The sequence below is a fragment of the Stegastes partitus genome, unplaced genomic scaffold (assembly GCF_000690725.1).
Source record: "Stegastes partitus isolate 25-593 unplaced genomic scaffold, Stegastes_partitus-1.0.2 Scaffold545, whole genome shotgun sequence".
Taxonomy (NCBI): Eukaryota; Metazoa; Chordata; class Actinopteri; family Pomacentridae; genus Stegastes; species Stegastes partitus.
Window position 1 is genome coordinate 40,651 of NW_007578276.1, and position 11,117 is coordinate 51,767.

The 11,117-nt window shown below is 42.9% G+C and overlaps 1 protein-coding gene across 1 annotated transcript in view; it reads right to left on the minus strand.

Annotated features, from left to right (window-relative positions):
- The window catches only part of tead1b (TEA domain family member 1b), a 54,943-nt gene that overhangs the window by 16,266 nt on the left and 27,560 nt on the right, over positions 1-11,117 (minus strand). Inside the window, exons 3-8 of the mRNA XM_008288193.1 lie at positions 7,103-7,167; positions 5,406-5,468; positions 1,914-2,039; positions 1,571-1,617; positions 1,419-1,480; positions 634-758 (exon numbers count right to left, since the gene is read on the minus strand). Coding sequence (XP_008286415.1) covers positions 634-758; positions 1,419-1,480; positions 1,571-1,617; positions 1,914-2,039; positions 5,406-5,468; positions 7,103-7,167 — 488 coding nt within the window. The remainder of the gene's footprint in view (positions 1-633; positions 759-1,418; positions 1,481-1,570; positions 1,618-1,913; positions 2,040-5,405; positions 5,469-7,102; positions 7,168-11,117) is intronic.

The following is an 11,117-nucleotide window of genomic DNA, read 5'->3' on the forward strand; positions in this document are numbered from 1 at the left end:
CCTTCAGCTGAGGATGTATGGGTTTGGGTTTGCAAAGTGGATAAAAACTGTGGTCTGGCAAGCCTCAGAGCCGTGGTGCATAGCCAAACGCAGATAAAGAGAAGCAAATCAGGAAATAACATTTTACTTTCAGAGTTTCGTTGGCCTCGTCGGGACCGTATGTCATGTGGTCTAAAAGCCCACAGAGCGGCCTCTCCAGCGCGTCGCCTTCAGGGCAAACGCAAACAATTTCAAGCATTAAGCTGCACGTAAGATTAATTGATGTTGTCATGCGATATCAATCCCAATGGTGCTCAGGAAAACGTAGACAAACATTCAGACCGAACGAGAAGAGAGTCGGCTCGCGCTACCAGTCTGCGTTCTGTCGTCCCCGAACTTAAATATAGATTTCTCGTGCCTTTTTAAGGAGCTGATTAATATACAGTCATTCATTATTTCTGCAGGTTCTGGTGCCGTGTGTCGCTGCAGGGCCAGATTTCACCCCTCTCAGCTTGTTTTGGCCTCCTCTCAGCTGACTCTCTGCCTGGGAAAGTGTCCCAGTGTATTCATAGAGGAAAGGATTGGACGATAAGAGGTGGGAATGAACAGAATGAGATAGTGATATTTCATGCTTCGGTATCACGCTCCGCTCACCGAGTCCGGGTCTCTCTGTTGCTCTAGGAAGGCAGAGAACTCCACCAGTCGCAGTTTCGATGTGCCGATGGAGCGGCCCTGCCACGCTGGTGCCGTGGGCGCTGGAGCTGCTGTGGGCTCGTAACCTGCGACGATAGAAGATTAATCCTCACTGTGGCCTGTTTTCAGTACAGCAAGATTATTTTAAAACATGAACCCCGGTCATATGAGGGACGTCAGGTTTGTTGATGTCGGCCTGAATGCAGTGCAGCTACAACTCTCTTTGTTTCCAATAAAAACTTCTTTAAAGATTACACGCTAAAATGAATTCATTATTTATGTGCAAAGTCACCAACTACTGGTCTGTGCACATCCATAATAAGCTTGAAGTGACTGTCTGCAGTATGTGATTGTTCCCTTTTGATTAACATCATCCGAGCTGTTTTATTTTATTTTATTTTCTTAAATGAAGAGATAAAACAAATAAATCTGCTGAAACTGATCTTGAATCTTTGCTCCCTCCCTCCTGGACTGTAGATAAGGTGCTCGATAAGGAGGAAACGTAGGTTCAAAGTGTCAAAACCCACCTGGAAACGCTATCGCTGAGCGCATTTCCTTCTACGGCTAGACTGAGTTTAAAGGAGCAGAAGGAACTAAAGAAGCTCTAAATGTTTTCAAATGATTCGAGGGGAGGGACAGAGTGCACAACAGCTAGCTTGTCTACTACGTTGTGTAGGTTAGAAGGTGGATTTAGTGGTGAAAGAACGTGTGGTGTTTCCACTTTTTGCAGTAAGGTAAAGTCTCACTTGAAATGGCTGTTGTGACTGCTGGCTGGATGGGATAGGGCTGCTGGGTGAAAGGCTTGATACTGGAACAGAAAGAAGACAGAGTCAGGAATAAAATACTCTGTTTTTGTACACTGAAGGTTCTTCTGTGACAGTAAAAGTACGATACTCACTCTTGTGAGGATCCTGGCTGACCAGTGGATATCATGCCCTGCCATAACTGCAGAATTAGACGTATAAATACACAGCAGAGAACAAAACAACAAAGAACATCCAATTCTGAGCAGCTGCTAGCGACAAGATCAACATGGTTCTTAGCTCTGTGTTCAGTGGATGTAGTTATCTTGACTACCACTCCTTTTGATCGTGTGCTTATCTGATAGGGGCAGTTGTGCAAAGCTGTGGTGTGTAATGTGATTTGGCCCGAGTGTCGGTGCGGTTGGCCCTGTTGCTGCCCTGGGTGAAGCTGGACAGGATGGATCAATAGTGGGGTGCCGGGGAGGCTCTTACCCCTGCTCCAGGGAAGGCTGGGCGAGGGATGCCTGGCAGACCGAGCTTGTTGTGAATAGCCGTGGCAGAGACTATCTGAGCCGAGGACATGGAGGCCATGCTCTGGAGGGCTTTGTCCTTCACGGCTTGGTCCTTTAATAGCAGTCACAAAAGGCTTAGCACTCACACAGAAGGGAGAGGAGGGGCATGTTGCAGAGGTAGCAACAATCAGACTAAACAACACGCTGAAAGCACCGCTGACCTCTCTCACAACAGTAAACAGCAAGCAGGTTAAAAGAAGCAGCATCGGCACTGCTATGCTAAGTGTATTTTCTTTTTTTTTTGTTTTTGAAGGTATGCGCTAAACAATGGCGGCTGAATTCCAGTGTACTATGGCTAGTACTGGTATGCACTTAAAAGTTTGCTTGTTGACTAATCTGCGACTAAAATACTTTTTTTAAAAAACTCATTCAGAAGCACTTCTATCAAGGTTGCATTTGTCTGCACGTCAGAACGCATCACGTCGACGCATCCCAAAGAATTCTTCAAGTAAAACTGAAGGACACGAGTCATACTTTTGCAACTCTGGTTACTTCCTTTTTTTTTTTATTTAAACTTTTAACAAGAGGTTTTCATATTCTGAGGATACATCTGCATTTTTTTTTTTTTTTGGTAAATGTTATGACTTGAATGCAATAATTTAAAGAAGCAGAGAAAGCTCTAAAGCAGCCGTATGCTACTTTTTGTGAATAAAGGTGAAGCGATAAATACAGCAGCGTCGTGCACACGTGGGCGACCCACACACACACACATGCAGACTGACAGAAGCTACAGGTAAGCATGCTGGCAGTAGACACCGGTGGAGTCAAGCTACTGTACGATGACACGCAGACACGCCGGTAAACGCTGGAAAACACTGTGCAGCAGCTATTGTGTCACTACGGCAGGAGCACAGATGCAAAACTAGCAGCCGAAGGACGAGGCAGGCCCTAATTAAAGCAGCATCACAAGTAGAAAACAAATACTTACCATACTTGTAACCTGAATGCAAACAAAAAGGGTTTTCGTTGTAAATGTGCAATTAAACTGCTTGGAGCCTGAGCTACGCATGAAAACGGCTCCCAACATCAATTCAAATTCATTCCAAGTGAACTTCTTAACATGCACAGATGTGTAACGAACACTTCTTTTTTTTTTTTAAGGATTAGGAAATTAGTATTTACAAATTGTCCTTGGTCTCTGTGGCCAAAGTCACGCTCTCTCTAATTTTCCCAATCTGATCGGTGTTCATCACACGAGAGAAAACAACAGAACAGTAACGTAATGACTGTAATTTCAGTGAAAGGCCAGGGACGAGACCACAAACAGCAGGTTTCGATGCCCCCCAAAATGAAGGGCACACTTGTGTTTCTCTTCGCCACTCTGAACTCTAATTTGCTTTAAATGAGCAAAGACAGGGATTCATACAAAAGCTGTCTGTTTTTCTTCAGACAGCCGCCTGTGCCCCTGAAAGACCAGGCATTCATGTGGCTAGCTGCCTGTCTGACTCTGTCTCTCACACACACACACACTCTCACACACTCACACACACTCTAACACACACACACACACACAGATTAATGAGGGGTCATTAATTTGTGTTGAATACTGGGAGTGGAGCAAAGTGTGAAAGTCAAAACGTATAGTCGGCTCCCCCAAGAAAAGAAGAAAATAGCACATGGGTGGAGAGTCCTTTGATATACAAGCATTACTTCATAAAATACCTTAAATTACAGGTCAGTATTATTCAAGATTACTTCTTTCACAATGCTCCTCTCCCTCCTCTCCCCCCCATTTTAATCTGCCCTCCTTGAAAAGCTTTCTTCAGTGATTTTTTTTAACAGATTTCACTATTTCTGAAATAACTGACAAGAACGCTCCGAAATGACGACATCTGAACCGGGAGGAAGGAAAGCGACTGACAGCCGCGGCATTGTGTGAGCCTTGAGTTATCAACAGATTGAAGGGAGAACAAGAAAAAAGCAGAGGGGGCATTTCAGAAACAGCCAGCTTCACGGCCATTCTGCGCTCTGAATGTGCACCGCTGAGCCTTTTGACGGCGGGGAAAAGTTGGGTTACGTTGTCAAAGGAGGTGGAGGTGTAATCCCTTCATTTTTAAACACAGACCCCACTTGCCATGCCCCCTTCTTTTTTTTTTTTTCTTTAAAATGAAATCTGCTTAGTAGGGGATGTAAGCAGACCGATTTTTTTTTTCAGCTCTCAGCCACTCACCCACAGCCAATGCCAGCATGCTTCCTGACATGTGCACACTCTGATTTTGGCTTTACTCAATCATTACATATAGCTTAGAAATAAGTAAGAGCCTGAGCAGTGAGTAAACTGAGCCAATGCATGTGTGTTATTGTGGCCTGCACTGGTGTAGAAGTCAGCCAATAACAAACAAGAAACTACAGAACTGTGCTGTGCTTACGTTTGGACTCATGCTAGCGGCTCTGCTTGATCAGAGGAATATCTTAACTCGTTTTAAATGGTCTACTAGGAAATGTTATGGTCGCCAAAGGATGAAACCTGCTGACTTTATTTAAAGTCACAGTCAGGTGTCATTTTTTTGGTTTATGGTGAAATAGGAGTGAAACAACTATCCAATCAAAGACAGTCTGGTGCCTCCGTCGCATTTAAATCGTAATTCGTTCAGTGTTTTGTTTCTAAATGCTTATAAAGCTAAAGACAATCCCATCAGCTTCAGCTTTACTTTCTGTTTGGTGCTAACTATGCTAGCTTGCTAACATGCTAAACTGAGATATGTGCATATGTTGCTAATGTTAGCATTTAGCTCAACGTACAGTCCGACAGAGCCACTAGCATGACTAGAGTGCCTTTTTGGTGAAAGTTTAAAAAAATAAAATAAAATTTAAATAAAAAATTTAAGAGATTCAACACTGTGTTTTACGCTTTCTTTTTCTTTTTTTTTTTTGCATATTCGCCAATATACTGGCTATCTGGTATGAAATTCCTAAATGCATCACTGGTCAGGCTCTTGCATAATTTAACTAACATACTTTGGAAATAAAAATCATGTTTCCACGTTGTTCTAAAGAGTCGTGGGTACGATGTGCAGCTGCTGTCAAAGCAACGGCCCGTCATGAAAAGTGAAATAATGAAGACAGAACAGTGGCAGCGTGTCAGTATGGATGAGGGAAGACTGAAGAAGGCGAAGGAGAGGTTAGAGAAACCTGAACAGACTACAGTCAGCAGAGGATTGGGGTTGGAGGGAATCAGAGCACCAAGCATTCACTCTGTCACCACAGGAAACAGGAAGTTAAGACGCACAGCAACCAACAAGCCCAAAAGCAGAAAAGCGCATACCTTTAGCTTGGAATGAAACTCACGAGATTTCCTTCTGGCAAGAACCTGAATGTGACTAGACACCTGCGGGGTAGGGGAGGGGAGGAAAACAAAGGAAGAGCCTGTAACCATGGCAATGAAAAGCCCCCTGCAACTGGGCAAAGCCAGACGTACCTTAATGGCAGCTTGGATTTCTCGAACTTTCTTTCTTGCTAAGACCTGTATGTGACTAGACACCTCCATTAAAAAAAAAAGAGAAAAGGGAAAATAAAAAAACAAGAAAATCCAAAAAAAAAACAAAAGGAAAAAAAAAAAAGTACAAAGTGGATTACACATTTCTTTGTTTAAAAACACTTCAGGGAGATAAGGTGCATAACAGAAGCATCTCCAAACCGCACACCAAGCTAACAGCCAATAAAGCGTTATGCTGTGTGTTGTCGTCACTTAAGTGAACTGATTAAGGAGGATGCAGGCCCCTTTAGCACACATTAAGAGCACACAGATGTGATCCGCTGTGTGCTGAATGAAAATTGGCTCGTCTAGTATCCTTACGGGAGCCGGGCGAGGCATTTCACCGGCCAAGTTCACCGCCGATGTTTGTACAGTCGAAAATTATTTTATGTTCTCGGATGAAACGTTAAGCAGCAGTTAGAAAGAGAAGTAAGTGTGCTGATGACAGCTCTGAGAGGTGGATTTACATCCTCCCCCGGCGCTATTCGCGTAAATCACGCCCAAGGTGAGTACTCCAAACAGAACCGGAGTGATTTAACAGAAAAGCATCATCAAGTGCTTCCTCTGCGGCTAAATATTTACATTATTCAGAGCGCGTGAATGCCAAACATTTCATTTAAATCCAATTAATTTACCGTGAAACGAATAATTGTTGCGGCTTGTTTTGTCCACGTGTGTTCGGTTTACTATCACAGAAAAATAACAGGAAGCCGGTGAATTAAAGATCAAAATTGCTGCTAATTTGATCTCAATTAACTAATCAGTTAATCAGCTACACGCAGCACACGACAACCAGGAACAGATGTGTTGCTTTGTGTCGCCGTGGGTAAAGAACTCTCTCTTTGATTCTGTGTTGAGTCACAGAGAGGCGAACCACACCACGGCCTCTCTGGTCCAGACTGATCAATCCACACGCAGTGATCGGATGTCACCGGCGACGCTGGCTTGTTTATCGCTGTCATGCAACTCAGTGGTCATACTGGGAATTTCCCGTTCAGAGGGAGCATCAGTGGGCTTCATAGTGTTACCGAATTCAATATCAGAGCTTCTGAATACAAAAAAATATCCTTTCATTTGTTCCTGCACGACGATTCTTACGTGTCATAAATACCAAGTAAAGATTAAGTGCCTTAAACGCTGCATTATTTATACTACATTTGCGTGACATAATTCAGAAATCTGAGCTCAACTCTGCTTTGATGGATGACACCGACGTATTAAGGCTTTCACCTTCCTATTAATGAAGGCTTCCACTCTGGCCAAGTGCACAACCACAATGATTTAGTCATAAGGGACAAGGTTTCTCTGTGAAGCTGAGACTCTTCAGACTCTTGTATTTTACTGTATGCAGCCATAAAAAAGGCTGACATATTGTATGTAAAAGCTTTTCTCTACCAAAGCTACACTTCTATGTGTCCTTACGAGCGCGAGGAAGAGTGACAATTTTGGGAGGATGTCATAATCAAGGGCAACACAGCGGTGACAGGGGACTTGTCAGCCTCTGAAGTCCCCTCGACAGCTTAGCATTGTCATCTCGCTTTGTGTCTCCCAAACAGAAACAAAGGCAGCCGTCTATATTCAAACGTGACAGCCCTCTGACACTCGTGCAACAGAGACGTCTCCCCTCGCCCTCGTCTTACCTGCTTCCGGGTCCTCGTCTTCCCGGTCCGGAGCTTTATGTATCGGGCTATCAGCTCGTTTCGACCTGAAAATGAAGAAAAACAGGTTTAATATAAAAACACAATATCTACAACAAAACAATAATCAGAGGTAATCTTGCAGCGGGAGTAAAAATACTTTGGAAAACACACAAAATAAACACACTGAGGAATCAAGTTTGTGTGTTGTGGTTCCACTCGTACTGGGCAGGAGTGCAACAACACATCATCAGTCGGGTAAAGCTAACCGGTGTCACGACGGTCTAAGCCCAGCTCACGTTCCCTAAATGGTAAATGGTCTGCACTTATATAGCGCTTTTCTACTTTTGCGGCACCCCTACTAGTGGGTGGACAATCCAACACTTGGTGAATTCTGCTTCACAATGATAGCCGACATCGACGTTAAAAAAGCGACGTCGCTATGAACGCTACAGGCCAGTTATCCCCGTGCTAACTTTTCTGACACCTCCTGCTTAAAACCCAAAAAGTCGGACGGATCATGAAGCCCCGCTTTCACGGTCCGTACTCGTGCTGAAAGTCAGGATCGAGCAAGCTTTTGCCCCAGCACACCGGGAATACAAGTTCAAATCTTTCCCATTTTATATTGGACTGACTTCACGTAGGGGGGCATGATGGGTAATTAATGCTGTCAAGCTGCAGGAAAAGCCAAACGAAGATTATCAGTTAAAAACTAAAAATGTAATAAAGTTATTGACCATGATGCTTTTATAAACACCTTTGTGCAGCTTTCTACACAGCTGCTGATTCCTCTCCTAGTCCTGGAAAAGCACACAAAGCTATAACATAAATAAAAGCGAGTACATGCTAATCAGGAGGTATGTACAAACCAGATCCAGCTTTCTTGTGACAACACCATGTGACATTAGCATGAAAAAAAAAACTCACAGCAGCAGCAGCAGCAGCAGCACAGCCTTTAAAATTAATCTAATTCAATCTCATTCTCTTCAAAGCCCAATGCTTTGAAAGGAAACAGACCGAGCTGTTCATACTATTACAGAAAATAATGGCGACTGAATATATTGGGTTTAAAACAGTGCAGCTCTGACTAAATTATAATTAAAGCATAGCTTTGTAGAGATTTCCAATTAACAACGGCCCCTAACATTCTTCTGCCCTCAGCTCTGCTCTAATTGCTGCAGCAATGCACATGACCCCTGCTTAGCCCTTTCATATGGTAATAACATGCCGCCAACCAAAACTATTACACAAATTATAGGTAAGGAGGCACTCTAATTATGTGTCCAGCTGTAGCCAACCAATGCCATGGATCTGCTTTACTCCTCTACGAAATTCACCAAACTCTCATTACGACGAATCATTTTTCTTCCTTTACTTCATTATCAATTAAAGGCCTCGCTATTGTGGCGACACAATGGGACCACAACGCACCACCCTCGTGCTAATAAGCTGTATCTCAGGGAATCGGACGGAAAGGCATCTTCTATCAATGGCAACACATCGGGGATGGCAGAATGTGATAGAGCGCAGGAGTCGATCTGAGACGCATGAATGTGGATAACGGACACGGTGGGTAGGCCCAGTGTGTGGAGGACAGAGGACGACGCTTGTTGTTTGTGTGACGGGAGAATAAAGAATTTAGGTTGAAGCCTCGACTTGGAGGCGCTGAATAAGAAATCAAGGTGAGATGCTAAATGACAGACACTGTTGGTATCACAGGATGAATCACAACCATCTATTTGTTATTTAGAAATGGTTATAAACATCTCAGAGGCCACAGTGGGCGTAAATGTTTGTCCAATGTTTCCTAAAAAGCCAAAAACAGATTCTCAAAGTTGCTGCAAATCTTTAGAGTAACGACTTAATGGACTAATTGTTCACCTCATATAAAGATGTCCTTCCTGCCGTCTCTCTTTTGTTGAAGCTAAAGGTCAATAGATGCAAGAAAAGTTCACAATGGAATTACTTAATTCTCAGCTAATGAGTTGATTTTATTCACAGGAATCATTTTAAAACCGCCCGGTGGTGAAAGAGGGATTTTCCAGCCTGATGTAGCATTTTACAGCCTCTTGAGCTTTACGGTAAAAGGTCAAGTCTTCTGTCAGAGCTCGGCGAGTTGAAATAAGAACATCGTCTACGCCCTTCAGCTACACCAGCTCTTTGATGCCTGCAACACCTGGCCGTGTGCTGCGCCTACACATTCAGAGAGCGAGAGGCGGGGCTCGTAGTTTGTAGTTTGACCCCGGAGCTCTTTTTTCACACTGAACATGTCGGCGGGCCGGCCCGAGCGAAACCCGGTCACGTGACACCACAATACAAACAAACAACATCTGGGGCTGTGCGATTCCAACATGCCTGTCCAGTGCGCCTGCAGTGTAAACTTCAGCAGATGAAGCAGGGACCTGCACTATTTTCAATAATTCACACACTGTGGAAACACAACATGACAATACAGGCATTCATGCAAACTCCTGATTCCTAGATCAAAGCACACAAATGGCCAGCTGAAAGCTTGCTTACTGTTGAATAATTCATTCTTTTCACCAGGCTGGAGAAAAAAAAAAAAAAAAAAAGCTCAGTGGGTCCTGGCTAGCCAGCAATCTTTTTTTCCTTCCCTGTGTTTGTGCTGCAAAATAACAATTGCTGCAAAAAAAAAAAAAGGAAAAAAAAAATGTGACTGTCCATGTTAAGGACTCAAAATGTTTTAGACACAGCTCTGCTTCTGTACACATGAAATTCATGAGGTGTAAAATTTTCCACAAACTAACAAAGAAATTATCTTACAAAAAAAAACACAAAACCCACAAAAAGATAAATCTTTGTGGCAAGTAGAAACTTGGCCTTGTGGAGCAGATTTTATGCTGATTTTATCATTTGCAATTCTAACTTAGATTTGTCCTCATAGTTCACATTTATGTTGGATTTGCTTTGGTAGTAATCACAGTGTTTAACTGGAGTGTTTGTTTCTCTGCCATGAGTTCACAGGAAAGCTTACATCAAATCCTTCATTCATTTAGTTAGAAGATAAAAGTCGTTTCTGGTATTTATGATGTAAACAATGAATTGGTCATCGAAAAGGATGCGCGTGATGATTAAATAAAATAATAAGGATAAAAATATAAGAGATATTCCCTGTATCTGAAAAAAAAACAACAGCTGCATTTTAATTGGAGTTACATCTTCAACACTATTTTATTCAGTTTTTTAGCGTTTTCATCGAATAACACTTGATTTAAGTTGGAACGTTTGTCACCCAAATCCTAACTAAGTACTTCAGCTGCACTATTTCATATATAAATATTCTGAAACTGTTTATATTTAGCTCTTTTTATCCTTGCACTACTTTTATATATATTTATAGTTATAGTTTACAGGACTTACTAACAAGTTACTGCCTCACTAGCTTCAGTTTCCAGTAGCCAAGCAATTCATTCCCAGATTCACGATTGTGTTTTTGTGCAACAACAATTAAGATTTGGGTCCATCAATTTAAAGGGTGTACAATTAGGACCACTAAAATGCAGTACACCGCTGCATAGTTTATTGGGGAACAAACACATCAGAGCAGAAATCTTTTGTCAAAAAAAAGCTCTTTCTCTGTTTAACATGATTTCTTCTTATTAGCTGTCAAAGTCCGTCCCTCAGGGTTAAGTAAAGTCTTTGTAGAAAGGCCTGGACGGGGCTGAGAAAATTAACTCTTCATGGGGTATTCCTGTCACTCAAAGCAGCGGGACGAGGATTAAATATTTAAAGTGTTACCCTGAGCAGATCTGTTGTGTTCAGCAGCTGGAGGATCTCTCCACCTGGCCACAGTGAGCTCGCTCTCTCTCTCTGTCTCTGTGAATCTCAATGACTGTGGAGGATCCGCCACATATGAATGGCACTCCAGCAGCAGCCCCACAAAAGAGACGGTGGCTCAACTTTCTCCAGACCATCCCCAAGTAGCTCATTCCTCATTCAGTCAGAAATCCAATTTGGCCCTCAGCATCCGTTCTCCAAGAAACCTGGGACAGGCTCC